Raw genomic sequence first — 26553 nt, forward strand, 5'->3', positions numbered from 1 at the left:
CGTCCCCAAGCACCGCTCCCCGACAGTTTCCTCAGGCGAGTTTTTTTACAGGTCGGCGGCCCGACGCGGGCCCCTACACCCGAGGGCCGAGCCTGGCGCGTCCCCGCCGGCCTCTCCCCGCCACAGCGCGGGACCCAAGCGCCAGCCCGCCCCGCGGAGGGGGTGCGCGGCCCCGGGGTAAGGGCGAGGCCGCAGGCACGGGGAGGGGGGGGCGGGGACCGGCTCCCGCCGCCGCGGGGCCGCACCTCCCCTCAGCGCCCGCCGCCCCGGGCAGGGCTCCGGCGCACGCCGCCGCCCGCGCGGAGCGGGCCCGTCCCCAGCGGCGGGCGGCCGGGGGCGGCCGGGACGGCCCCTCGCCGCCCAAGTTTCTCAACTGGTGGCCGGGAGCGGGGCGGGGCGGGCGGCGCCCCAACGGCCGCGCGCGTACCTCGCCTCAGCGCCCGGGCGGGCGGCGCGGCCGCCGCTGCCCACCTGACTCCCTCCTTCCTCTCCATTCCCCTCCTCCTCCTCCTCGCCCCCTCCCTTTCTCGCCTTTTTTTTTTTTCCTCCCCTTTCACTCATTCCTTTGTCTTCTCGGGGATTGGCAGGTTTTATTATTCCGCCTGAACAAGCCGGGGGCGGATTGGCTGCGGCGGGCTGACGGCGGAGCCGAGCCGGAGTGTAGTTGGGATTCTGCTCTGTCAGTAACACATGTGTGAGGGGCAGCGGGAGCACACGCACTCACACACACACACGCGCGCGCGCGCGCAGGGACACGGACACGCACTCACTCACACACACACACACACACCCCGCGCGCTCGCGCAGGCGGGGCGGCCTCCTCCCGCGTCCTGCCCGCACCGCCGCCGCCGCAGGATCCCCGGCAGCGGCTCCCCCGGCAGCAGCTCCGCGCCCGGCCCCTCGCAAACTCGCCGGCGCTCGCTCTCTCCTCGGAGGCGGTTCGGCGGGCCGCGGCCGGCCGGCTCCGCGCCGCGGGAGGCTCGGGAGCCGCCACAGCCCAGAGAAGGGGGCGGAGGTGGGGGGGCGGGGGGGGAAGCGGTACAAAGTGAAGCCACATTGCCAAACTTACCCGGCGATTGCAGCAGCGAGCGGCGGCGGCGCCCTGCGTGTGCAGCTCAGCGGCAGGGACTGAGCTCTGCAGCTCCCCTCCCGGGAAGCGGGAGCTGGAGGAAGGACCCAGGCAGACACCTCTCATAGAAATATCTATATTTTTCCAGCCTGGGCTGCCCCTTACCGGGCGGGGGGCTCCCTCCAGCGCTCCCGAGAGCCAGAGCGAGGGCGAGCGCTGTGTTTGTTTCTTTGCAAGGAGACCGCCTCAGGCACCCCGAGCGACGTTGCTCCCCGGCCTTTTGCAATATAGAGGGGAAGCAGGTAAGAAGTGCCGGCCGTTACCCTTCTCTCCCCGCGTACGCGTGTGCGGTTGCATGCCCGCGCCCCTTGCGCCGCCGCCGTCCCGCGCTGCCCGCCGCGGCCGAGGGGCGCGGAGCGGGGCGCCGCGGACGCGGGGGGAGCCGCGGGCCCCGGGCATTGTCGCGGCCCCCGCGTACAAAGCCCGGCGGCGGCGGCGGCCGCTCGGGGCGGCTTTCCTTCCCCCCCCTTTCCCAGCTGCCGCCGGGAAAGGGCTCTGCCTGCCTCGGCTGTGAATGGAGGGGACGGGAGGGGGGGGCTGGGGCACCCGCTTCCCCCGTAGTAAACACTATTCTGAAACAGTGGCAGAAAAGATCAAAGTGAGCTCTCTATTTCTCCTCTCCAATTCCCTTCCTGCCCCCCACACGGTCTTTTGTTTCAATCCAGGAGAAATCCGGTGAATCACCTAATTAAAACCAAGACATGAATTAAGCATCCATTTTTGTACTACAAATTGCCAGCTCTCCGCTTGTCCCTCCCTTGGTCTCCATTAAAAAAACACCAGAGACGCTGTTAAAAGGGGGGGTTATTTTGCCTCTAGCTTCCAGCTCTGCTTTCTATTTCACTGACTCCTATCCCAGGACCTAAATTGCTTGGCTGTGTAATTACTAGAGTAAGCCTATTTAAGTTAAAAGCTTTTTTCCCCCCAACTCTAAATGAAACTTGATGAGGGCCCGTCCTTAGTTATCAAGGGAGTCACTTTCTGGTCAGTCCTCTTGATTCATCTTTTTAGATTTAATCAGCATTAAGGTATTGCTTGTCCTTAAGAGCTTTAGCTTAATGGGGTTACTGGATGGTTTTCTCAGGGTAACGTTTCCCATTTTATATTTATATATATATTTGCCTTCGACAAAGACGGGCTAAGGTGGTGGCATGGAGTCTTTTTCTTTCTTTTAAGAAAGCCGAAGTGATTTAAAGCGTAGGAAAACGGTTTAAAGACTCGGAGCAGGAAATGCAGATTCATTTAGGCTGTAGCTGGAAACTGTAACAAAAGGCAATTCCTTGAACAAATGCATCAGAAATCAATTTACATAAAGGTATATCATGCGTTCGGATAAATGCAATGCTAATGGCTTTTAGAGTGGTTTTCTTTCCAAAGTCTCGGGGTTTTTGTTACAGCTTAATTGGTGCAGTTCTTCTGGTTTATTATGCGGTCACTGGACATACCTCCAGGTACTCTTTCTGAGGAAATGTGTGTTTAAAATCGGCCTCCGTTCTCCTCCTCCTGCAGCCGAGTTGGGCCAGTGGCAGGAAAAAGTTCGTCCTCGCTGCTCTGGAGGTATCAGTCTGAAGGTCCTTAGCAGATAGCCAGATGCCTCGGTATGAGCACGTACGGCTTACAAAGGACAAAGACAAAACATGCTGCTTAATTGGCAGTAAATAACTTGATCTTTTTATAGTATAAGTGAGTAGAGGAACACCGGGAGTTTATTGGACTCTGGATTGAAGGCAACAAATTAATCGGTTTAGAGTAAGCTTTATGAATTGATTCCTATGTTATCTCTCGGTTGTCCTGCTTGCATAAAGCATTTATTAGAAAGTGAAAAATGCCTTCAGTAGCAGTTTTGGGGGCGGCCAGAGTAACTTCAGCCGGAGTGGTGCACTTCATTATGCTGCTGCTTTCCTATGGTCGGTAAACTTTTTTTTTTTTAGTAGCAAAGCTTGAGCATTTAAACTGCTGATCAAGGGCAGATTAGTGAGAACAAAAGTTGAGTATGTTTGTGTAGGAAGTTAACAGGCGTCCTAAAGTTCAATGATCTATTATTCGGGCCAGTGTCCTCAATCTGGAGTGATTTCTCTGGGTGTTTTTATGTCTCCAAAATAAAACAAAAAATTCCGAGCTCTGGACCGTCGGTCCCGAGCCCCTCGTTACCGCCCCGAGCCCGCGGAGCCTCTCCTAGACTGAAAAACCAGTTTCACAACTTTTTTTTTTCTTCACTCTTCACACACTTTTTTTTTTTTTTTCCATAAGCAAAACAAACCCCGGGACTGTTCCTGACTTGTGAGCTGCAGCTGCACAAGCCCGGAGCGGGGCGGGGGGTGGCCGGGACGGCGGGGCGCGCTCCCTCTGCCCCCCACGCCCACCGGTCCCCACCAGCTGCGCGGCCGCGGGCCTGCCCGGTGCACCCCGCACCCCACCCCCCCGGGAGCGGCACTGGCCCCGCCGCGGGCGAAGCGGGGAGGCGGGCGGGGTGCGCTGCCGCCCCGACCCTGACCCGGCTCGGTCCCTCTCTCCGCGCAGGCCATGGTGAACCCCGGCGGCAGCTCGCAGCCGCCCCCGGTGACGGCGGGCTCCCTCTCGTGGAAGAGGTGCGCCGGCTGCGGGGGGAAGATCGCCGACCGCTTCCTGCTCTACGCCATGGACAGCTACTGGCACAGCCGCTGCCTCAAGTGCTCCTGCTGCCAGGCCCAGCTGGGGGACATCGGCACCTCCTGCTACACCAAGAGCGGCATGATCCTCTGCAGAAACGACTACATCAGGTGAGGCGGCGGCCGGGCTGGCGGGGACCGCTTTCCGCTTTCCCCCTCCCTGCCTGTCTGCCTCCCTCCCTGCCTTCTCCCCCCCCCCCCCCCTTTTTTTTTTTTTCTTTCTTTCCTTTTCCCCCCCTTTATTTCTGGCGGTGTGGGTGCCCGCGGGGCGGGGGCTGGTCCCAGATCGCTCCTTCGTGAGGAGCGGGGAGACATGCGGGTGCGGATGTTAGCGCCTAGCCCAGGGCGCAGTGGCGACTGCCAAGTAGAGGGAAGAGGTGGGGGGGGGGGCGGAACGACGACTGTAACTTTAAAGTGGTTTGTCAGCACAAAACAAGTCCTAACTAAAAATAAACAGCAATCAGAGAGGCTAAATTAATCTGCTTTGTTGTAGTGTTGAAGGAGAAGTGTGCATATCTGAACGGTAAATGTTAAAATCGTATGGCTTAAATAAGGCTGTGGCAGAGGTGCTAAATAATGAAATGCCTGCCTTTAGTATCTGATTAATTATGATATTTACATAAGCACCTTTAAACTCCTTTGAGTGGAAACAGAATGACTCATTCTCTGTTCTCCTTGTGAAAGAGCTGATTAACCGTCAGTTTGAGGGCCACCGATTCTACTTAGAGCCCAAAACAGTGGTATAGTGTTTGTCTTCACATTGTTACAGAGAAGCTTTGAACCGACATTTTTCTTAACTTCCAGTATAGAAAATGCAGGGGGTAGGAGAGGAGAGATATACTTTTGCCCTTTATTTCTTATATCTTTTTGAAGCCGTTTGCTTTAAATGCCACAGATTTGGGTAGGGGGAACTAAGCCTTATTAATCTCGCATCTGTTGGGGTACAGTAAGATTACACAGAGTATCCCTTCCAACGAGTTTCCAATATAATTAATAGAAAGAATTCCTGAGGTCAGGTGCCCGTACGATCTTTTCAGGTGAACTCAAGCTACTTAAACTCATTAATTTAAAAGGAGGCATTTTGAAGGATTACACATTTAATTTGAGTAAATGGTTTGATAGACTGATGCACATGAATGCTTCAAGGAGGTGTTCTATTTCAACGTTCAGTAATTAAAAAAAAAACCCAACCATATCTTCCCGGTATAACAGAAATGCTTAGTTAAAACAAACTGTTTTGTTTAGATGCTTCTGGCTTCTCATTTGCAGTAAATGTCAAGAAATAACCCAGGTTTTTTCTTCTCCCTGATGGCCAAAAAGTTCTACATTTTTTTCTTCCTTTCTGTGGAAAAAAAAAAAAAAAAGTGCGCACGTTAGAAGTTTGCTTATGTTGTAAAACTTGACTTCTATTTGAGCAGATCAGGACTGTTCTGAATGTGTGCATATGCACCGAGACCTTCTTAGTCTAAAAGGACGGAGTTAAGACTTGATTGATAGTGCAGCCTCTGTCCTGATACATGGCTGCATCTTTGGTCAGTGCAGTAGAAGAAACACAGCCCTCGGTATCTTTGAGGAATCAGAGCCTCAGCTTTGCTAGTTTTGGGGTTATTTTTAGAGAGAAATGCTAGAAAATCAGCACATGGGGGGCTTTAATGGTGTTTTTCGGTCATCATCCTGAGCAACAAGCCAAAGCCTGGCAGAATTGTAATTAAATAGAGCAGAACAGTGTTAAGGAAAGAGTCTTGTTTGAAGTGGAAAAATTGACACTACTGTTAAGATGCACTGAATAGTACAGATTCATCACTCGACCAACACCATCAAACAAACCCTCATGTCTGATTACTACTAATTAAAAAGAGGAGATGCGTCCACTGTATCCCAGAGGCAAGTTCAGGCAAGCTTATCTGAGTCCTCCGGTTTTGTGTTGCCAAAAATTAATACTCGTTTATTTTAATGTAGGCGATTATGAATAGGATGCTTTATCAGATGAGGGTTTTGAATTGATCTCCTTGTTCTGTCGCCTAACTTCTCTTTAGATCTGTGTAATTTGACTTGCAAAAATAACTCTAACAGATGCTTGCTGAAACTTGAACTGGACACCGTACGCTCAAGGTGGGGTAGGACAGCCTGGCCCTGCAAGGGCTGAGTTAACTTGGAGCTTTCCCGCTGGAAATGGACTTCGCAGGCTTCCTCGTGGGTCGTGCTGGCACTCGTGCCCTCGCCCTTGTCTTGCTTGAAATGGTCTTGTGTGTTTGTGGAGGCGATGCCACCCGTTTGGCTGCGAGTCTCCTTGGTTCCCCTCTGCCATCCATCCTTCCCCCTCTTCATCTTCTGTAGAGCTTTTGAGGAGGCACATTCCCTTCTCCGGGCAAGAGCCGCGGGGACAGGTCTGAGCTGGGGACAAGGGCACGCGAGGCACAACTGACAAAATGAGGAAGAGGATTGATTGGCCGGGCAGGCGCCAGGTGAAAGGGACCCGACTCCTTCGGGCCAAGACCACGGGGCCGTGTCTTAATGAGCTTTCTAACCGACGTGTGTTTTTGTTGTTTAAACAACACAACACTCCCCTTACCCCCCCCCCCCCCCCCCACCCGACAACAAATTAGCCGTGGAGCTCCAGCAGCAGCTTTCATGGAAAGCCAAGGTTCCTGGGAAAAGAGAGGGAGGCGAAAACCCCAGTGCCTTCCCCTCCCTCCCCACGGCGAGCAGCGCGCTGGCGGGGCGGGGAGCGGAGCGGCGCGGCGCGCAGCCCTCCCAACCTTAAGATGCCAGATAAAGCAGCAGCGTGGCAGCGAATCCGCACAATTAAAAGCTTTAATTAGTGTCTCCTCCATTTTCTCTTAGTTCTGATAGGTTTTATCTAATGAGATCTGGTCCCTGGCTTAGATCTGCTCGGAATGACGTGTCCGAAATGAATGAGAGCCGCGACGCAAACAAAACATTTAATTAACAAAATTGGCCTCTAAGAGAGAGCAGGGAGGGATGGGGAAGGGGGGGGGGCGGGGGGCTGCCCGGGCGCGTCTTAAAGGGGCAGCGCCCGCCGCCCCTCCGCGAGCGCCCGCTCCTCGCCGCGCGGCGTGGGCGCAGCCCGCCCGGCCCCTTCCGCGGGGGGGTGCGTGGGGCCGCGCCGGACCCGGCCGCGGGGCGCCTCGCCCGTCCGCAGCCGCAGTGTGCGCCGTGCCGCGCAGGGGGGGGGGAGGGAGGGAGGGGGCCGCCCGGCAGCGAGTTCATTTCCCTGGTAATCAGCGGCAAGCTGCTATATTCAGGGAATGCTGTCCCTTTAATTGAACAGGCTAGGTAATTAAATGGCACTTTTCCAATAGGACGTGCTAGGTAAATCTAATAGTTGGTTATTTAATATCACTTTGAAGTCTGCCCACTCAAGCACAATGACAGCACAGGAGCATGTGAACTATTAGCTAGGAAAAAAAAAAACACCAGGATCTCAAAAATTAATTAAATCGCATGCAATTTAGGGGGAACGTTTATCTTGATTTGTCATAACAGAATTAATTCAAGGCCTCCAATTCACTTGGGGGCAGATCTGTTACTCTGAATTAACCAAGCGTAATTTGGCTGTTTTTTTTTTTTTTTTTTTTTTTTTTTCCCTTCTCTAATGCAGCACTTGCCATTATGCACAGCCCCCCTTTTAAGTATCAATAGCTTCTGGTGCTTTTAAGGTGCTTGGTCTCTAGTTATTCTGAAGTACCTTTAATGGACTTGGCTCCAGGCGTAATTTCTGTGTTGCCTTTCTTTGTTACATTTAATATAGCTGGTGCAGAATTTAGATTAAATGTAGGGAATGTACAGAAACACCAATCGCTTCTGGATCAGTAGATCTGGATGTGCATTTCTCTTTGCTAGGTCTTGGATATAAATTTGTGGGCAGAAATGTGCACAGTGTTGTGCAAGAATCAGAGCACTTAAATCTGTCTCCACAATTTTGGAAACAACCGGAACCGTATTTTGTTAATATAAGTTGCTAAAGATGTGTTTCTGCTGATGCTGAATTTTGAACAGCAGGACGGGAAACTGGTCTGAAAAGATTTCTTGGTGTCTTCATTCCCACTCTTGTGAAAGTTCAGAGAAAAAAAAACAAACCAAAACAAAAAACCAGGAGCGTTTGTGTGTTTGGGGGTGTGGGGAATGCTGTGTTGGAACCACACAGTAGTTAATTTAAGGTGGCTCAGTAAAATGCTGCTAAGAGCAGAAGAGCTGCCTTGTCCATATAGGGAACCTCTTGATGTTTGTGATTGATTGCATTGCCCAAATGTTGAAATATTAATGACCTTCTTGGACTGAGGACCCAAAGAGGAAACTGAAACCAATTCTGTCATCACAATTAAAGAGTCCCCTGGCTTTAATTAGCCTGACCTGGGGTATCTCTACCCATTGCTGCAGTTAAAGAGAAAAGAGCCCATTAAAGTCCAGTCTGAGACCGATAGCTACTTAATTGAGCACCTAAAGCCTCAAGCCTTTTAAATCAAATACTGTCCTGGACAGTCCCCCTGGTTAGGTAATTAGCTCTCCAGCCTCTCAGAAACCCACGTGAAACAACTTTTTCAGTAAAGAATAGTTACTGTGGAAGACTTCCTTTACTGGTATGGAGAAATAACTTTTTTTTTTTTTTTTAAAGGTAGAACCTTTCTCCTGTTAATGGTATTACAGAACAAAACCATTCATAATAGTAGAGAAGGAAGAAGAAGCTTAATTTTCCTGGTAAATAATACAAAGCAGCGGAAAGGTGTTTGGACTTTGCAAGTAATTTTTAGGAATTTTAGCACAAGATTCAGCTAAAGTAGCTTCCCAAAACAGAATTGTTCTGGGAATGTGCTTACGGAAAACCTAAGATGTGCGGAAAGCCTCTGGATTAGTTTGACTCCGTTTATTAGAATTCACAGACATTTGAAGGTGTACAACCACTTCTAGTCAGAGTGAGTTGTATAACAAATGAATGCTTAATGAAGACAAGGAGCGCAATGAGATCAGTGTTCCAAAAGCTGTGGTTTTAGTTGGGTAGTGTGGTTGTGCAGCGGGTTGCGAGACACCGCTTGCCAGGTTCGGGTTCTCCCGGCCAAGGAACATTGGTCTCTTCATCTTTGCCTTTCTCTTTCCACCCTACTCAGCAAAGCCCTCGCCGCCACCCCTCTACCCTAGATTTTTCGATATTTGCTCTAGAAATGTAACGGTGCCTTGCTGCCTCCTCTTGCAATGCTTCCTGTGCACCTTTTCTGTGTGCCAACTTCATTACTCGTAACAATGGAGGAAGAAAAATGCATATCGTAAAGCTTTGGAAGTAACCTCAATACATCATGTAACTACTCGGAACTGGTCCTGATTTAGAAGATGCCCTAATAATGGACCTTTAGTTTCCAGACAGTTTAGTCCCTTTGGCTGGAGGTCCTGACAATGTATTAGTTCAGCTTTCCCTTTGTAACCACTGTGATTCTGCAAGAACGTGTCAATGTGTCGTGGATCTCAGACTAATTAGTTTTGAAATGGAGTTTTGATTGAACTCTTCAAATCGATGCTGCTGCAAAATTTGTTTCTCAGCTTCCTATTAAAAGCCATCTTAAGGGGCAGTTTTACTACTCTCTCTGTCGTTCAGTCGATACATTTAATAACAACTTACAGGCTATTTTCAATAAAGTGGCGACAGCAAATTAGTAGTTTGAACATGACAAGCCTCCTCTGCAAGCTCAGATTCTGAAAATTCAAAGCAATTATTTTTATACAGAGGCACACTGCAATCATTCAGATTACGGGTATTCTGTTGTAATGCCTCTCCTAGGTTGACACAAACAGAATTTTATGACTTTATTTGGACAGGAAGGAGATGCAAATATTAATATTTATTATGACACCAATACGCTAATTTGTAAATCCTATTACTATGTTTTACATCGTGCAGAAAAGTGGGTCTGTGACCCTGCCAGCTAGTTCAGTTTCCTTTTTTACTGTGGAATGATTGTGGTAGTCTTTATAAATATTTGTGTATATTAGAGACGCGCGCAAAAGCAAATAAAGGTTTTCTAATTCTAGCTAACGCAGCCTGTAAGAGTAGAACTCAATAATCATCATTGTATTATATTTTGAATCGATGCGTTGTGCCTTTAAATGGATTTGAAGAATTATGTATATATTTTTCTTCACCACTCTTCTGCCTATTTCCCCCCTCCCCCCACTGCGTGTGCCCCCCCCCCCCCCCCCCCCCCCAATGGCAGATGTTGTGGTCTCATTTGATTGCATAGGAAAACTGCAGTGATACAGCAAACACCCAGAGAGATATGATGACAAATGGGTCCAGATCCCGGTAAATTACTTTCTGCTCAAATCGAAATTTCATTCAGTTTGTTGCTAGCAGAGATGAAGTAATCTAAATTGTGGACTCAGGAGCAGATAGAGGGAAGTTGGAGCAAGCATTTCATTATCAAGAGAGAGAGAAGGTTAGGATGAAAGAGATGAGCAGAGGCAAATCTAAAGTGTTGACACCATGATTGAAAAGGTTAACCCATACACATTATATATCAACCTGGATAGCAGAGAGTTTCTAATGGAAACTCTGCACTGATGGAGGTTTACTGGAGTTTCAATACACTGAGCATGATGTCTTCTTAGATATACAATCAAATCCTCTTAACCCTTTTGATGACTCATATCTCAAGATATGATTAAAGTACAAAAGAGTTCTTCATATAATTTCAAGGACACAATGCATTTAAACTCCAGTCATGAATTGTATCTTTTTTTTATGATGAACCCAGTAATCTGATAAAATGTGTGTAGTACAGAATTGTTTGTGTTTCTAGAGGTGTAAGTCAATATTTCTGATTAAATCCTGTGTAACCACATCCAAGGTAGGGTGAAGCTACCAGTTGTTACACAAAAACGCACTTTTTCATATTATGACACGTAAGCAAGTTGGAAGACAGGGGTCAGAAGTCTAAAACAGTTGTGTAATAAACCATTGCAGTGATGCGCAAAAATGCTTAGAGCCTCCTGTGTATTAAATTATTCATGATCATCACCTCTGTTTCAGGTTATTTGGAAATAGTGGTGCTTGCAGTGCCTGTGGACAGTCCATTCCTGCGAGTGAGCTGGTCATGAGGGCACAGGGCAACGTCTATCATCTTAAGGTGAGGGGGTTTATTCTGTGTGGGTTTTTTTAGTAGCTGATTAGTACTGCTGTGCTTCTTTAGTATAAAATCTGCATCTGCTTATGAATGAAATGCAAAGCAATAACTAGAAATACAAGTATATATTATAAAACTTCCCTTAGTGTGTAGCTTTGTTCCCTCGTAATCGGTAAAACTATACTTGAGTTATGTACTGCGTGGTCCCAACAGGTAAGACTAATGCCATATTTGGAGATACTAGAAACCGAGCAGCTCCATATCTCAACTGTGCTTGCAGTCTCTGAAGTGTAATTTTCAAACCTGCAGCATACTTAATTTGTGCTGTAGTTTCACTTGCTGTCTCTTTCCTTTTTCAGTGTTTTACATGCTCTACCTGCCGGAATCGCCTGGTCCCCGGAGATCGGTTTCACTACATCAATGGCAGTTTATTTTGTGAACATGATAGACCTACAGCTCTCATCAATGGCCATTTGAATTCACTTCAGAGTAATCCACTACTGCCAGACCAGAAGGTGAATACTCAACAATTACTAATAAGCTTTATTAGAGCTAAATGAAGATCAATTTCTTTTTGTTCTAATAGTGGACATTCCCCACCCCTGCAAGGAGACCTTTAAGTAACTGAACTTAACTTTAAATAACTTAGGGTATGGGGAGAAAATACTAACCTTTTAAATATGACATACAGAGTGAGTCAGTTTATTTTGGTTTGGGCACGTGCATCTGTACAGTTGTTGAACTCCTTATGTGTAAAGCAAAATGGAGAGCATACATTAATATAATGTCTTAACAAAGAGAAGTATTTTATTTTATAATCTTGAAATTAAGGGCTACAAGGGAGCAGGTTGCTGTGGGAGGAAAATTAGATTCTTTAATATGCAAATAAATGTCGTGTGAAAAGAAGGTTCCTGAACGAAACCGATGTATTTCACTTTTAATATTAAGGTTTTAGTCGAGGAAGCATGCTGGGGTACTCTTTCAGAAGTATTTTCTTGTCTGTTTTGTATGTCATAACTCAGATTTAAAAACCAAAGTGCTATTTTCTTATCGCTCCATAACACTAATAGCTCAACTAGAGATTGTATATCTCTGTGGTTGATAGCTCTTGGTTTCTAGCTAAATGAGTAAATAATGACTGTACAAGTCATATAGAGAAGAAGAAGAAAAAAATTTCTGATCAACAGTTGTCCTGTAACTCTGAAACTAGATAGTTTTAGATCTATTTTAATCTCCTTAATAAGTCCTAAAGCTATGCAAGTGAGTGCATTTTGATAACTGCTGTGCCTAATTTGTAACAATTACTGTCAACCTTGAGTTAAGAGACTGTTCATTCCACCCTGGTCCAGAAAAGAGTGAATGTATGACTCTTGCACATAATTTTATTCACATCATATTTCATACTGATTATGTATTGATGACATTGATTCATTTACTCTTTACAGCGCCACTTGCATGGATATTAAATCTTATTGACCACAGATGAATTTTAATTTCAGATTGGTGATAGATTTTTCCATCAGCTCTGATAGTATATTTGACTTTTTCATCATTAACCCAGGCAATCACACAGCACTGAGTTATTGCAATGAAACAAAAAGTGCACACTTCAGTTGGTAATTCTTTATAGATTTACAATAGGAACTTCATTAATGTCTGTAAGGATCACAAAAAATAACATTTATCTGCAAATAGGAATTTGGAAGATTAAAAAAGTCTGGTACAAATGCTAGGCTGATCTATTCTGCAACATACGGAATATTTTTTAGTGCTTTTAGTTAGTGGAGAATTATGTCCAAGAAAACACAAACTGTTTTTTAATTTCCGTGGGGTTTTTTGTTGTATTGCTACATTTCAATATCTGTGTTTGCCTTTTTTTTCTGTGCATAAATTTACTGATTAATTTTAAGTATTCTTTCAAGTCTTATACAGTGAATGTAATTACATCAAAATAAAACATGGACCTTTTTTATTTACTTAATTTGTCAATCGAGGTGATGAGAGAGTTGAGTACAAAAGTCCTATATAGTTAGGCAGAACAAAGATAATTAAGGTTGGAGGAGAATGTGCAGCCTCTTCTCAAGGAAGTACAAATACAGTTAAAGATTCATAGATTTATACTGTTGTGAATTTTAATGAAACAAATCCGTAATACAGACTAGCTAGCAGTGAATCTGTTAAATGAATATTTGTAGGTATCCCATTTCAAAATATAGGTAAAACCATTCATCTTTATACACTGCAGTAAAAGGTTTACCATTCTGAGAGAGTGGTTTATCCACTTGTCTTCTACGAATGTAAAGTTTAATGTAACTTCAAATAGGTGTCTAAATTGTCATTTAGTTTTATCAGTTTCTTAGTATGCCTTAGCAAAACATAAAAATGATTTAGTTGCAATAAAAGCAGTAGACATGATGAGGAACATAGAACATGGAAAAGAGAAGTAAAATTGGGCTGGGCTTGCAGAGCTCACAACTGTAGACACCTGGTAGAAGCTAAATGGAGAGAAAATAGAACAGGTTTTTATTAGTTCCTGTCACCGACTGTTAACTGCATTGCTAACTGCAGTGATGAGGCAGATGAAGAGGTATTAGGGAGAAGACTGTTGGGGAGAGATTATAGTTTTGGAGGTTTTTTTCCTTTCTAATACCATCTCTCTAGAAAATGGTGTAAATTCTCCTACCAGTTTTCAAAGGGGAATTGCAGAGCACCTGAACCCCAGAAAACTGAAATATAGTTTAGGAGACAAGTTAGTAAATTCATAGATTTGTCAGGTTTCTGGAGTTTTGGAAGCTACAGGGACAGATGCCAAGAGAGTCATGTTTTGTATGCTGGCTTTTTAACAGTGTAAAGATGTTTACATCAGAGATGTTTTCCAGAAACCTGTGTTTTAGGGCTACTAGGTAAAAATGTTCTTCCTCTATGACAGAGCTGGCTATAAGAGATACTTTTTACGAAACATTAAAGATCAGTCTCCAGGTTATTCTACCACTAGAGATTATAGCATATTCACAGGATTTTGTATTAAACTGAAGAGATTGAGACATACACCCAGCATTAAACCATGAATTTGTTACGTATGTGAAGGTCACGGTTACGAATTCACTACTGTTTTAATAGAGTTTACAGGTTAATACTTATTGGTGATTGGTGCAGGCAGAAAGGGTTGCATGACCTAACGTTGTTTAAAAACTTGCTCTTTTTTTTAAGGAGGCAAATGTACTTGATATTGGCTATTCCTGCCTTTTGCCTCCCTGAGGCAATTCACACATGCAGATTATAGCTTCCCATCCCTTGCTATGTAGTTTGAAAAAAACTGTTCAGAGAACACTTGGTACTTGCTTTCTGGCAGAATGCAAACTCTTAGTTTGTCATGTTCTGTGTGCCGTTTCATTTGAAGGGGTTGTATTGTCAAGAGTTCTCTTATGTTTTTTTCTGTAGTGGTAGTATTCCTGTAGTATTTGTTTGAAACAGTATTACCACCCACTGAAAGTGTACATTTTCTACCAGTTGGCAATGTTTGTAGCAAACGCTTGTCTTCAGCTTCTATACTTTTAAATAAAGTATGAGATAGATTACGTCTCTCAGAGAAGATCTTAAAAATCTTCTAGTTTACATATCACTCAACAATTCCCTTGTAGTTACATAATTGGTGTTGTCTGTGTCCATAGTAGAAGATATTTGATGCTCATTTATTAAATATGCTTGCTGGCTGCTCCCTAATCTTTGTTCTGGACAGACAAATTACCTTTCTCACACTGAGCTTCAGCTCTGGGGAATTAAACCTCCAAGCCTCTACTACTTTAATTAGCTTGAAAGTGGGGGGTTGCAGTTACTAATAGACCTCAGGCTTTTAGTAACTTAGAGAAAGGGTGAAAAAAGAACTTCCTGGGAAGCGCAAAATGTCATTTAAAAACCATAAAAATCTAATATATATTATTTCATTTTGGTAATTGCAAACAGATTGTATTTGAAGACTATGGATGATCATTTCTATTTTATCCATAAAAGTTTAGATTTTTATTGAGTTAGACACTTTTAATTATCACAATTCATTAACACCAGTGTGAAAGCACATGTTTGACTTCATATATTAAAATGTTTATGTAACATTAACTAACACACCAGATGAGGAATTTTAAATGGGGGTGGGGTGGGGTGGGAATCCTGAAATATCTATATTTAGCTCTTGTGCAATGCAGCATATTAACCAAAGTTGCCTTGGGAGGATATTGGCTGTACTTCTTATTTGCTTTACACACTATTTCTTCCAATTATAGGATCATATTACTAGCTTCTTCAAAGGCATGGCATAATGTTTCTTCCCTTTTAAAAGGGGCCTAGAAAAAACACCTTATTCACTGTACAATTTGTTACCAGAAAGTGTGCTTATTTATTGTTGTCTTTTTTTTTTCTTCCCTGTCTGCTCTTTTTAGTAGTGAAACTGTGGAAAATGTTTGCTTTTTGCTATTTGAAGTTGAAACGTTAGCAGTATGAGTAGATAGTGTAGAAAGCCTTAATCAAGTCACAGTTGGAAAGTAATCTAATAAAAAAGAGATTAGTGAAAAAGGATAAGACAAAAGCAGTCATGTTGTAGTTTCCTATCTCAAATTTAGTATTCTAGCTAAGATACCCATTTTTATTTCTTACAGGTCTGCTAAAAGGTCAGAGTAATGCAGAATGCGTGCCTTCATCTCAAATTTTGTTCATCACAGATGGATCCCATGTCTCCAAGTAGACAAGTCACCTTTGTAGCTAGCATCAATGCCAGCTCCATACCATTGCACCTTCTTTATTCTTGATTGCCCTTCCCACATTTATTGGTGTATTAAAATGACTGAATATGAGCATTAAGGACTCCATGAACCTGGGCTAATGGGAGACTGTAGAGAAAATGAAAAAAGATCCACCGGAGGACATCTTGGGGAGGGGGGGGCGGGTGGGGAAGATGACTAATGAAGCTAATTAAAAGAAGCATTGAAATCTGCTTTCTACCCTCATTAACAATTAGCAGGGCACTGGCCAGTTTGTACCCTGTGTTTTACCTTAACAACATTCTATTTGCTCTTTGTATATTTAAGTGTTGTAAGGAAATGTGTTTCAATCAAACTGAACATGAGATAAAGATGTGGCTTTTGTGATATTCTATCACAAACACTTTTATTGTATCTCTGTAAAATACAATGTATGTATGCATGTAAGTGTTTTTGTCCTAATGTTGCTACTTCCCATGGCAAAAAAAAAAAAAAAGTCAGGCTCATAGCAGCTACTGTGTAGAAATTTTCACCTACTTCTAATTTGCTGAATGAAGAAAAATCTTTTATTTGTGATATTTTCAGAGACATTTGCTCTAGTATGGTGTATTTAAATAATAAAAAAGTAAAACAAACAACACTGAATTGAGTATGGGTTTTAGAAGCTTTGCTTTTTTTAAAAAAAAATACCTCCATTCCTAGACTATATCATACATAGTCATTACCTTAATTGTCAATTACCTTTAAAAGTAGCTTTTTGGTTTGGATGGGTTTTTTTTGTTTTATGCCAGTAAAGAATCTGTTAAAGTACTTAACCATGTTACTTTTGGCAAGGATACAGAGCACTACTTCAACATTGTCTTTTATTTTTCATTGAGATTCTTAATTCTGGTAACAGCAAGTATATTATAATTCATATTGCAGTGAATTACGGTACACACATAGGTATTGTGGTCTCTCTATCCATCTCCTTTCTGCAAAGTCATCTGTGTTAAGGGTGTGCATATGTCTGTGAGCGTGCAAGCATGAGAGTGTGTGTATATACCAAAAGAAGTCAAAGAATAATAAAAAACAACAAAAGGTCTGTACCACATGCTGAGTACTAGAATTGAGTATTCATAAAAAGAAATACAATAGCTATTCTGATCTGAACAACATAAAGTTGTGTTTGCTGGGGTAAGAGACTAACTTTTCAACACTGATAATGTTAAGGAAAGAAAAACACATTTCCTGGGCTATTTCTGAGAACTAACTGATCTCAAATATGATCTGTTCTCTCAAAGCAAACAAACAAAAAAATACAGCTCCCCCCCTCCTTCCCACCAAGCAACAAAGCCTCCTCTAAGCTTAGAAAAGGAGCAACTTCATTTAGTGGGTTTTTCCTATCAGCTGCTCAGTGGTAGAGCTGTGCAGGATAATTTTGAGAAAAAATTCTGACTTTCCATGTTTGTAGGAAGAATACTAACATGAATATATGGCTGTGCATTGTATGACTTCTGTCAGGAAATTGCAAGCACCTAGAATATGCCTCTGCTGCAATTAATAGCAAATCAATATTAACAACTACTCTACTTTTATAGGAGACTAATACATTTGAAATACATCATTATTATGTTTTCTTCTTTAATTCTGTTTTTGCGAAGGTGTTCACTGTTCAACATGCTTGGTTACGAAGTGAGCTTGACTCGTTTTTGTTGTGATGCCGATACACAAAAAGCTGATTTATAGATTTGTCTGTCTAAACAAACAATAGCAGATTTTTTTTTCAGATTCTACTTCTTGACCTCTAGTATATTGGAGGTCTGCTGAATTTCTTCTTTTAACACTTCAGTGCTTGAGGAAAAACAGGACTGTGGCAGAGAAATGAAAATGTTGTAATGTACAATATCAGGCAGTAAAGACAAAAGAATACTTGCATAACATATAAAGCATAAAATGACTGAAGCTATGTATGACTTTTTAATTAAATGCATTTACGTATTTAAAAAATAAGTTTCTAAGCTTTTTCATCTGGCATTAAAGTCTTTAGGTAGAGTCCTGCAAATTGTGCTCCTTTGAAAAGACATTTGAAGTCAAATGAATACAGAATTCAAATATTAGTGAGACTGTAGACATCTTTTTATATTCTTTCAGTATAAGCACTCAAGGTACAGTGTTTAAATCTAACGTACAGATTTTTGGTTGTCCAATATAACCTAGAAGTGCTAAGAAGATAGCTAATAACTTCTAGTAAGTAATGTAGTATAGCATTTAGTGATGTAGAGGTTGAAGTTCATTAACGGCTTTAAATAAACTATTATATGACTCGTTTGTAAAGCACAGCTACCTATTTAATAGCTTACTTTAAAAGCATTTCTTAAGTTGCAGACCTATAAGATTACAAATGTCACTCATGTTAGCATAATCCACATGCAAGTGATGAAGCCTTTGCTTTGATGTGCTAAATTGGAGGAGGACTAATGGAGCTATGAATATACAATAGAACATATTTAAGTAGTATTCTTGCTTTAGGTAAAACACTTTCTTGAAACCAGAGGCATTTCAGACAATAAAACAGGCTCTAATGGGGATGGTAGGTGTGGATAGAAGGCTACTGGAAACACTTAGCTTTGTCCTTATGTGAAAAATCACTTTTTTAGGAGGTCTGTAAGAAAAAACATGTACTTGTTCACCTTTTATCATATGCATTTGCTACACTGAGGCTGAAATACACCCTCTGCATTTAGTGCTGCTGAAAAGTCATACAAATAATCATTCAGTAAGAGCTTCCTTCACTTTCAAAAATGAATGCTGTTAAAAAAAATCAAAGGAAATATTACTAATCTGAAATCATCCTTGTGAACCTGGATAAAATGCTCTGTCTATACCGCATCTAAACGTCTCAATCATATAAATTGTCACTCTTATTAATGAAACAATTTTGTAAAAAGATTGCCCTCTAAATGGGTTTAATGTTTTTACCTATCCAGCTGTCTAGTTATGAGATTTACGCATCCTGGCAGGCAGTGGGACATTAAGCCTTTCCAAACCGAATTCTGTTTGCAACAAGATACTGTCTTTTCAGTCCTACATGATTTATCTTTAAATATTTTAACAGGTTATGCAGTATCTTATGAAATATAAAATGAGAATGTCTTACCAAAATGAAGCCCATGAAATTAAGTCACATCTTTAGAATATTAACCACACTGAATTTGTCTCCCTTTTTCCCTGCTAGTTAACACTGATAAAATTTGCATCATCTAATTTTAGGGTAAATAAAACCAAACCAAAACAAAAACACATACTGGCACAATATGACTTTGTATCAAGTACCATCAGGCATTTCAAAAGATTTAAATTTATATTTTGTTTATCAAATTCTTTGGCTGGTAGTTATATGTCAAGTATGAGGCTTTTTGCAAGGATCTATGTTCTGAACAGCTATATTAAAATAACAAAATTGAGATGGTAACATATATGTGTATATATATTTTTAAGTATTATATTTCTTCAGTGTGAAATTATGTGTTCGAGGACTGATTTTACTGCTTGAGCCTTCTGTACATGAAGTACCAGATAACCATTGTTGCTGCTTGTTACTTATAGTGCCAGGTGTATGCCTATTGTCAGTCCAGCTAAGCCACAGAAGAGCTTATTGCAATTAAATAGCAATTTGTTTCTATGAAACTGCAATTAAAGTATTACTGATCAGCCATTTTAGATTGGCAGTGCTTTGACTGCATGTTAAACAGTGAGGAGCTCTCGATTTATTCTGCAGTCTGAGCTGCAAGTAACAGTGAAGGGTAACATGCTCACCTATGTCCCTTGTCAAGTTGAAAGTATGAGTCCTCTGTGAAGCACTCTGATCTCATCACGAACATGCTGAGAGCAATGACAAGTCAGGGCTGATCTCTGTAAGTTGAACTTGCAACTTACAGGACCCGAAGTTATTACTGTTTTCTGTTCCTGTATAAGCAGGGATGTGTACGCTTCCTACAGGGAATGTTTTCAACTTCAGATTGATTCTGTTGAGAATGGACTGCAAGTTGTGGGCCGCAAGCCAATAACGTACTGCAGGTCCTGACTTGTTAGAGCTGTGTAAACAGGGCTACCATATCTCCTTAATCACAACTAATAAAAAACTAGAAGAAAGCAATCAATTACCTTATAAGTTTTGCTGTGTTTTTTTTTTAATAAAAAGCAGAAGTTTATCTGACACGGCTATTATTTTTACACTTGTACAATAGATGAGACAGTTTAAAGCAATCCAATCGGCTTACCTGTGCTTGCCCAGGGTTTGCTGGTGACTGTTTGCCCATGACATTCCCAGGAAGCCACAGTGCTCCTGCCCCCAAGCCTGGCAGAACTTGCCAGCCACTGCCTTGAGTCCCCTGCCAAGCTTGTAGCCATTTGTGGTTGACTTGAAATCTGAAATGTAAATTTTTGGTGCAAATTAAAAACTTGTTTGTAAGAACTCAAAGAGGAATTAACTTTGTAGTGGTAATTATATTTCTTAATTATCACCATATATTTTAACAAAGTCTGAGTGAGACATGTTAAGTTCAGTTCCTGCATTTTTGCACAGTGGAGGCTGTAGACATCCTTGTTCCTTTGCCAGAGGGGATGACATCACACCTGTGGCATGCATGAGATAAGCGTTGCTTCATTTAGAAGTAGGTTGGTGTCTCTCAGAGATGTTCCCTAGGGGGGTGAAATGGCTTGGGTCCTAGGCCTGAAGTGTGACCCAGTAGGGTAGAGGAGTGCCACCGAGCAAAGTGCTGCATCAGGTGCTAAATGGGTGACACAGGGCCGGTGTGTGCTGGCTGAGCAGCCATACGTGCCCAGCACGTGCAGGCTCTTGGTCCCTGGCAAACGGCAGGTAAAATGCCTGTGCTTAAACCTCAGCAAAAAATGGCCCAGCTGACAGTCAGTAATTCATTCACCCTCAGTATACTGGTCATATGCCTGAGCCCAAGGCCTGAAAAAAGTCCTGTTTACTGGAGACAAGACATGACTGTGTTGAGGACTTTTTTTTTTTTTTTTTCCCTCCTCTGTGGGTATTTTTTAACAAGTCAGGTTCTGTTGTTGTGTTTCTCTTAACAGTAGTTCTAGCATTAAGCTCACAGAAGTGTTTTTGGCATGCAGGAGGCTACACAGTTCAAGGGAGAGGTGATAGGATCCAAGACCGTAGCTGGGGATGTAAGCCTTAGTCCTGCCTGGTGGCTCATGATGCTTTTTTGCCCCTGTTCACCTCTAGAATGTCCAGTGCAGGGCAAGCAAGGGCCTGGCACCACAAGGGCTGGAGGTTTTTCGGTTTTTCTAATGAGGCCTCTCAGTGCTACTGTATTAAAGTAGTAAAGTGCAGAATTTTAGTGACTGCAAAGGCTTGCGCAGGCCATACCACAGTGTCTTTAGCCAGGTCAGAAAAGATGTGACTACTGTGGAGTCAAAAAAGGTGACACTGGCACAATTTTTTTCTTTTTTTTTTTTTTTCCTATTATTTCATTATTTTCAGTAGTGCTAAGTATGTGCTGATCCAGTGACTTAAACAAGGAAAGGGCCTGGGCTTTCAAAGCATGCACGTGTAGGAAGGCTGGCAAACTTCATAGGTGCTGAGTAACTTTCAAAAACTGTGAGTTTAAACTTCTCTCATATTCACTGTTCTAATACAGGCCTCGTAGACCACTGTGCCATTTTGTTCCCATGTGTAATATCACTGTTACATTTTTGTAATAATTTTACCTGTTTAAATCTGTTCCCTGCTACATTAGATGTTCACCTCGGCTTACAAATGCTGGGCTTGAAAATTGATTTTTTCTAAATGATTAAAAATATTTTTAAAAAAATATTGATTTTTAGGATTTTTTTATTCACTGCTATGTATTTAACTTAAATATTAAACCAAATTAAAAAAAAAACTCAACAATTTTATTGAAACAGTCCTACGAACTATAGCTTTAAGTCCAAAACTAAGCTTGAGATATTCTTGCCCCAAAGAAATGTTTGAGAGAGAGCTATAGTGGAGAGAAAATGGACATTTTGAAAAGAGTAATTCTTTGGTTGGGTCCCAGACCCAGTGATCATCCCCATGGTGGAGGGAGCCGTGCTGCTGAGCACAGTGAAGTTGGCAGCATGAAAGGGGCCCCCGCAGACAGAGCCTGTCCCACTCGGCAAGTGGTCCCCTCTGGTGCTCATCATGTCCTTTGCTCTTAAGGGAGTGGTGGCTGTTGGGCAAGCTGAAGCTCTCCATGTGCAGCCAGGTTCCTCTGCAGCTAAACCAGCTGATGTTTCTTTCTCACATTGTTTGAATATGCTGTTAATTACTTTTTGAAATATCCATATACTTTTCCTCTTAGGGGATCTTACAAGCAAGCTTTTCGCTAACAACTTCTGTGGTTCACCGTAACCTCTCAGAATAATCATTGGTTCCATTGAACTTATGCCAGTTGTTTTGTTAAACTAAATTGAGAGAACAGGGCCTATATTAATTCTCGAAAGGCAAGAGATTGCCCTGTGATTTTGGGAAATCTTGATTGCTTACAGAAGAGTAAATGAACAAGGCAGATATTAACTTTACACCTGACTTCAATTTCTTTGAGCAGTGGAGAAATGTCCAGTAGGAGGAAAAAAAAATCCAGCTAAAACTCATAAGCCAGCCATTAATAGGCTAATTTCATTGTGCTGTAAAATCATCAGCTGCTCATAGAAAACAAAGGGGCAATGAGTGCAGTATTTGTCTTTTATTCTTAGGAAAAAACCTTAAGATCAAACAGTCCCTAACAGACTGAGCTCATATGCATCCCACTTACATATTTGTGGATATCCTCTGATATTCATTTCACTGATGTATTTGATAGGTAATTATATCAGCCATATCAAGATGCTGATACCAAACAGTGGAAGACGTCAGTGTTTTGTCATAAAGCTTATAACCCTTGTTATTGAACTCTCATCAGACTTGGGATCTGCAGCAATCATTTGAAAGCTGTAGTTGGTATTTTTGCGCTTATGCCACATTTAAAAATTATTATTCTTGCTTCATCAGTTAGTCTTTTTTAGCTGTCTTGAAGAAAAAAAAAACCCAACATATTGCAAATGAGCTACTATTCTTATTTGTTGTTTTAAGAAGGGTAAGCACTGAAGTATTCAAATGGAACAGATTATACCTTTAATTACATCCAAACAGGATGCTGAACTGATTTTTCTATTTTCTGTTTAATTGCTATAGTTCAAAAAGATATTGCAAATTTGTAGATGAATTATTTAAGCATAGCCTTCTGGCCTCTGTGTTTACGAGAGAGACCAAAAGGGAAAAAAAAAGAAAAAAAAAAAATTTAAAGGGGAAAATTGCCACTTCCTTTAAGAAAGACGTTAGAATAAAATATCTTGGGGGAGACGTTTTAGCTGGATAGATGTTTTATGCTTTCTGGGGGCATCTTGGGACTCCATGGGATTTGTTTGTATCCCACCAACCATACACTGGGTCCGTCACTCCTGAGGGACCCCTCTTTAGTGCTGTGAGTAGCAAAGTGCTGTTTCTTCTCTAACCTGTTCGTCGGTGAGCATGTTGCTTCACAGATGCAATCCCAACCAGCCACCCTTTTCATGGATGTGCTTGATCTCCATTCTCCTACATACAAAATGAGAATAATGAAAGCAAACACAATTCATCACTTCTTAAACTAAATATATTTCCATTTTGTTTGCATGTGTGTGTATATATCATTCACCATATATATTTAGAATATGTGCTACGACATTACAGCCAGTGATAAATCCTACTCACTTACTATATGTGTTATTTGCTGCAACATTAAGCTCAGTAAGAATTTTATATGTAACTTGTACCAAAACTAAATATATTGTGGAATTGATGCACAGTTGTAAACAAGAGCATAACTTCCTGCTTCAGCACAGTTGAAGGTGGCAGCTTGTGTGGCAATTTTTTTGTAAACAACTGCAGACTTTCCAAAGAATAAGCCAGTTAATTACATTTTTAATGATGTTTTTAGCAAATAGGATTCCTGGGGGGGGGGGGGGGAACCACCCTATAACACCAACAAAAAATGTAAACCTAAAGCTTGTATGCTATAAAGAAATGTCATGTGTTAAAAACTGGATTGTGCTGGGCCCAGATCTTTTGCTACCCCCACCTTTTCTTTCTTCTGCTGAACTTGCCTGTGTAGAGTATTTTTTTATAGCTCTACTGTGAATTCAAAGAAAGATGACACTGGCGCAATCTATTTAATTTTTTTGTGTGGATTATCTTATTTCATTATTTTCAGTAGTGCTAAGTATGTGCTACCCACTTAGAGAGCTGATGCAGTGCGTAGCAAAGCTCAAGATGTCCTCTTAAATACACAAAGCTTATGCAAGGCCGTGACACAAGTAGGTTTTAAACGCTAGCAGCGTTGGCAGCTTTGAAGGGCTGATATGATACAGCCTTGCCGACACGTCATGGGTTACATGGAGAGATTCAGGGAGAAACTGAACTAACGGGAGTGAGAGTAATACACAACTTTTATTGATGAAGTTCAGGGGAAAGAGGCACCGGGGGCAGCTGTATTAATCCCATAATAACTTGAAATATAATCAGTACATTGCTGCAGGGATGGCTAGGAAGGGAGGGAGGTGGAGGTGTCAGGGTTTAAGTTCACAGGCTTTCCCAGTTCATTAAAAAGTGAATCAATCAGAGAAACAGGCTGGCTTTTCAAAGGGCTGGCAGTTGTGAACGGGTTTCGGACGTTGGGAGGCACGCAGATGGTGTGCCCGTCCTCGCACAGAGGCTGCTGGAGCTCAGCAGCCATCCATTTGAGGAGACGGCTGTGTTTTACCCTGCTCAAGCTAGTAAAATGTGTTATAATGTGCTAGGGGAGATTCTGGCTGGATTTCGAGAACTTGAAAGCTAGGCAGTGTTGGTGCTGTGGGCCATATAAAGGTGATGCTGATAGATGTTTATAAAGAGAAAAAAAAGTTTTGTTTTATAATTTCTAGAGTGGTGGTTTAACCAGCAGGCAAATGGGCAGAAGGAGTCTGCCTACAGGACCCCTCTTTGTAGGCAGCTGGTACAGTAATTAGCTCATTACTATTAATTTTTGCTATCCCTAGACTGATCAGTGATGTGTTTAAAAAAAAAAAAAACACCAAACAAAACAAGTGGAATTCATATATCTGGATCTGGCATTTCCTACATCCGTTTGATGGAGCTGGTGCATGTACACAGACCAGGGAACATCCTTGGAGAGTGAACTTACACCCACAGGCACTCAGAGATTTAGGACAGAATGCCCTGTATTTAAATAGGACTCATGACTTTTTAATTACTGCACAAGTACAACAGGGCTCAGTGAGAACACATGGTTGTCCAAACCAGTGTGGTGCGATTGCTCACCAGCGGTGTGGGAGCGCGTGTAATCAGTGTCTACAGTAGTTCACATGAGAATGAGTACCCACCACAGGCACGGGCAGGAACACTGGCAGACAGACGGTATTTCCATACAAACCTCAGCCCTGTGTTGAGAAGATGGTAAGAAAAGAGCCATCTTGTATGGATGACTGGTACAGGCTGAAAAACATCTGTGTTAGAAGGCAGTGGTGTCAGTGTGACCTGATAGCTCCTTAAGGGGAAGCGTGTCCCCCCCCAGACAACTTTTCTGGAATGCAAGTCCAAATCTTCATCAGCCTCCGACCAGCTCATCTCCTGCCCCTTGCTTGGATCCTGCCGTGCTCGCAGCGGGCCAGGGACTGCCCTCAGGTTAATTAATAGTTCCACTGATTGCTAGATGAGCTGTGAAGAAGGGAAAAGGTATACTTTGTCAGTATTAGAGTTAGGAGAGGCAAGCTCTTTTTTGCCAACATTTGCTTTTAAAAAATTTTTTGCTTTCTAAGATTGCATACCAATATGAAAAAAAACAATGTACCTATTATTCTGCCAGTCTTCAAGGCAAATGTTTGGCAAGGGCATATTTTAATCTCACCCACCCAACTTCACTGCACATTACTTTGGGCTAGCAAAAGCCTTCTTTGAATATGCTTAGCCACAGCCTGAACTACACATCTCTGTGAGATGGTTTATAACACAAACCAGGCTGGCTCCACATCTCCTTTCTTGCATCCATTGGTCTTTCCAAAGACTATCCCTGAGCTACAGCCCAAGGCCAGTGAGTAAAAAGCATACTTTGTGGTTTAAGTTTTTAACTTCTTGTTTAGTGTCAGTTTCAACCACCTCCCCAAAACTATGATTTTTCTAAACATTAGTTTTCTCTTCTGCTCTCCTTCATCCCAATGCCCAGCCCAGCCTTGCTTGAGTGTCTGTCTGCTCTGAGGACTCCTGTTCAAACTGATTCAGCTGAAATGTTAATGTGGCTGGGAGCTGGCACTCGTGCGGGGCTTGGGGCAGCTTGTAGTGGCCTGACCTGTTTTTACTGAATCAGTTCCAGTTCAGCAGAAGTGGGTCAGACTACCTTCAGCCATGTCGATCCACAGCTTCACAAGATCTTGCCACTTTGGCAAAGTGGAAATTAAATCAGCTGGAGAATAACCTCTGAAAAGCAGAGATGTCACTGGCATCTCTCTCACACCACAAACACACCCTGCTATAAACATCAGACCCTCACGCCTTCAGCACATCTTTGATGGCGAGGAGGGGGTGGGAAGAAGTGCCAGAGGAAGGGTAGCGCAGCTCACCTGTACGTCATGGCTCCTCCATGTCCTGGCCCGCAAGAGCGAGCACACCCAGCACTAGGAGGGAGGACTCACACAGTGGTTCCCCCTCATGCTGTCAGCTTGCCAGGGGTTCATGCCACCCCCTCTCCTGGGAGCCTACAGAGGATGACATAAAGAAAGATATGCTCCCTGTCATCCTGTGATGGTGAAACTCCTGATTATACATGGCTTCCTTCCTCCCT

At 42.8% G+C, this 26553-nt stretch overlaps 1 protein-coding gene and 1 long non-coding RNA gene across 3 annotated transcripts in view; one reads left to right on the plus strand and one right to left on the minus strand.

Moving 5' to 3' along the window:
• The first annotated feature begins 609 nt into the window (after window positions 1-609).
• LMO4 (LIM domain only 4) lies at window positions 610-16309 on the plus strand. Its single transcript, XM_074906525.1, has 5 exons — window positions 610-1371; window positions 3650-3888; window positions 10817-10913; window positions 11270-11425; window positions 15563-16309. The coding sequence occupies exons 2-5, from the start codon at window positions 3653-3655 to the stop codon at window positions 15569-15571; spliced, it is 498 nt and encodes a 165-aa protein (XP_074762626.1). The 5' UTR covers window positions 610-1371; window positions 3650-3652; the 3' UTR covers window positions 15572-16309.
• Window positions 4963-26553, minus strand: part of LOC141960665 (uncharacterized) — a 50277-nt gene continuing 28686 nt past the window's right edge. The window contains exons 2-6 of one of the 2 annotated variants that reach the window (XR_012633678.1): window positions 26333-26467; window positions 25150-25433; window positions 23195-23276; window positions 19927-20074; window positions 4963-5119 (exon numbers count right to left, since the gene is read on the minus strand). This is a non-coding gene — a long non-coding RNA (uncharacterized LOC141960665). Of the gene's footprint in view, window positions 5120-16425; window positions 17515-19926; window positions 20075-23194; window positions 23277-25149; window positions 25434-26332; window positions 26468-26553 lie in introns of those variants that run through there. The other variant, XR_012633679.1, reaches the window with a different exon arrangement.

The sequence above is a fragment of the Athene noctua genome, chromosome 5 (assembly GCF_965140245.1).
Source record: "Athene noctua chromosome 5, bAthNoc1.hap1.1, whole genome shotgun sequence".
Lineage (NCBI taxonomy): Eukaryota > Metazoa > Chordata > Aves > Strigiformes > Strigidae > Athene > Athene noctua.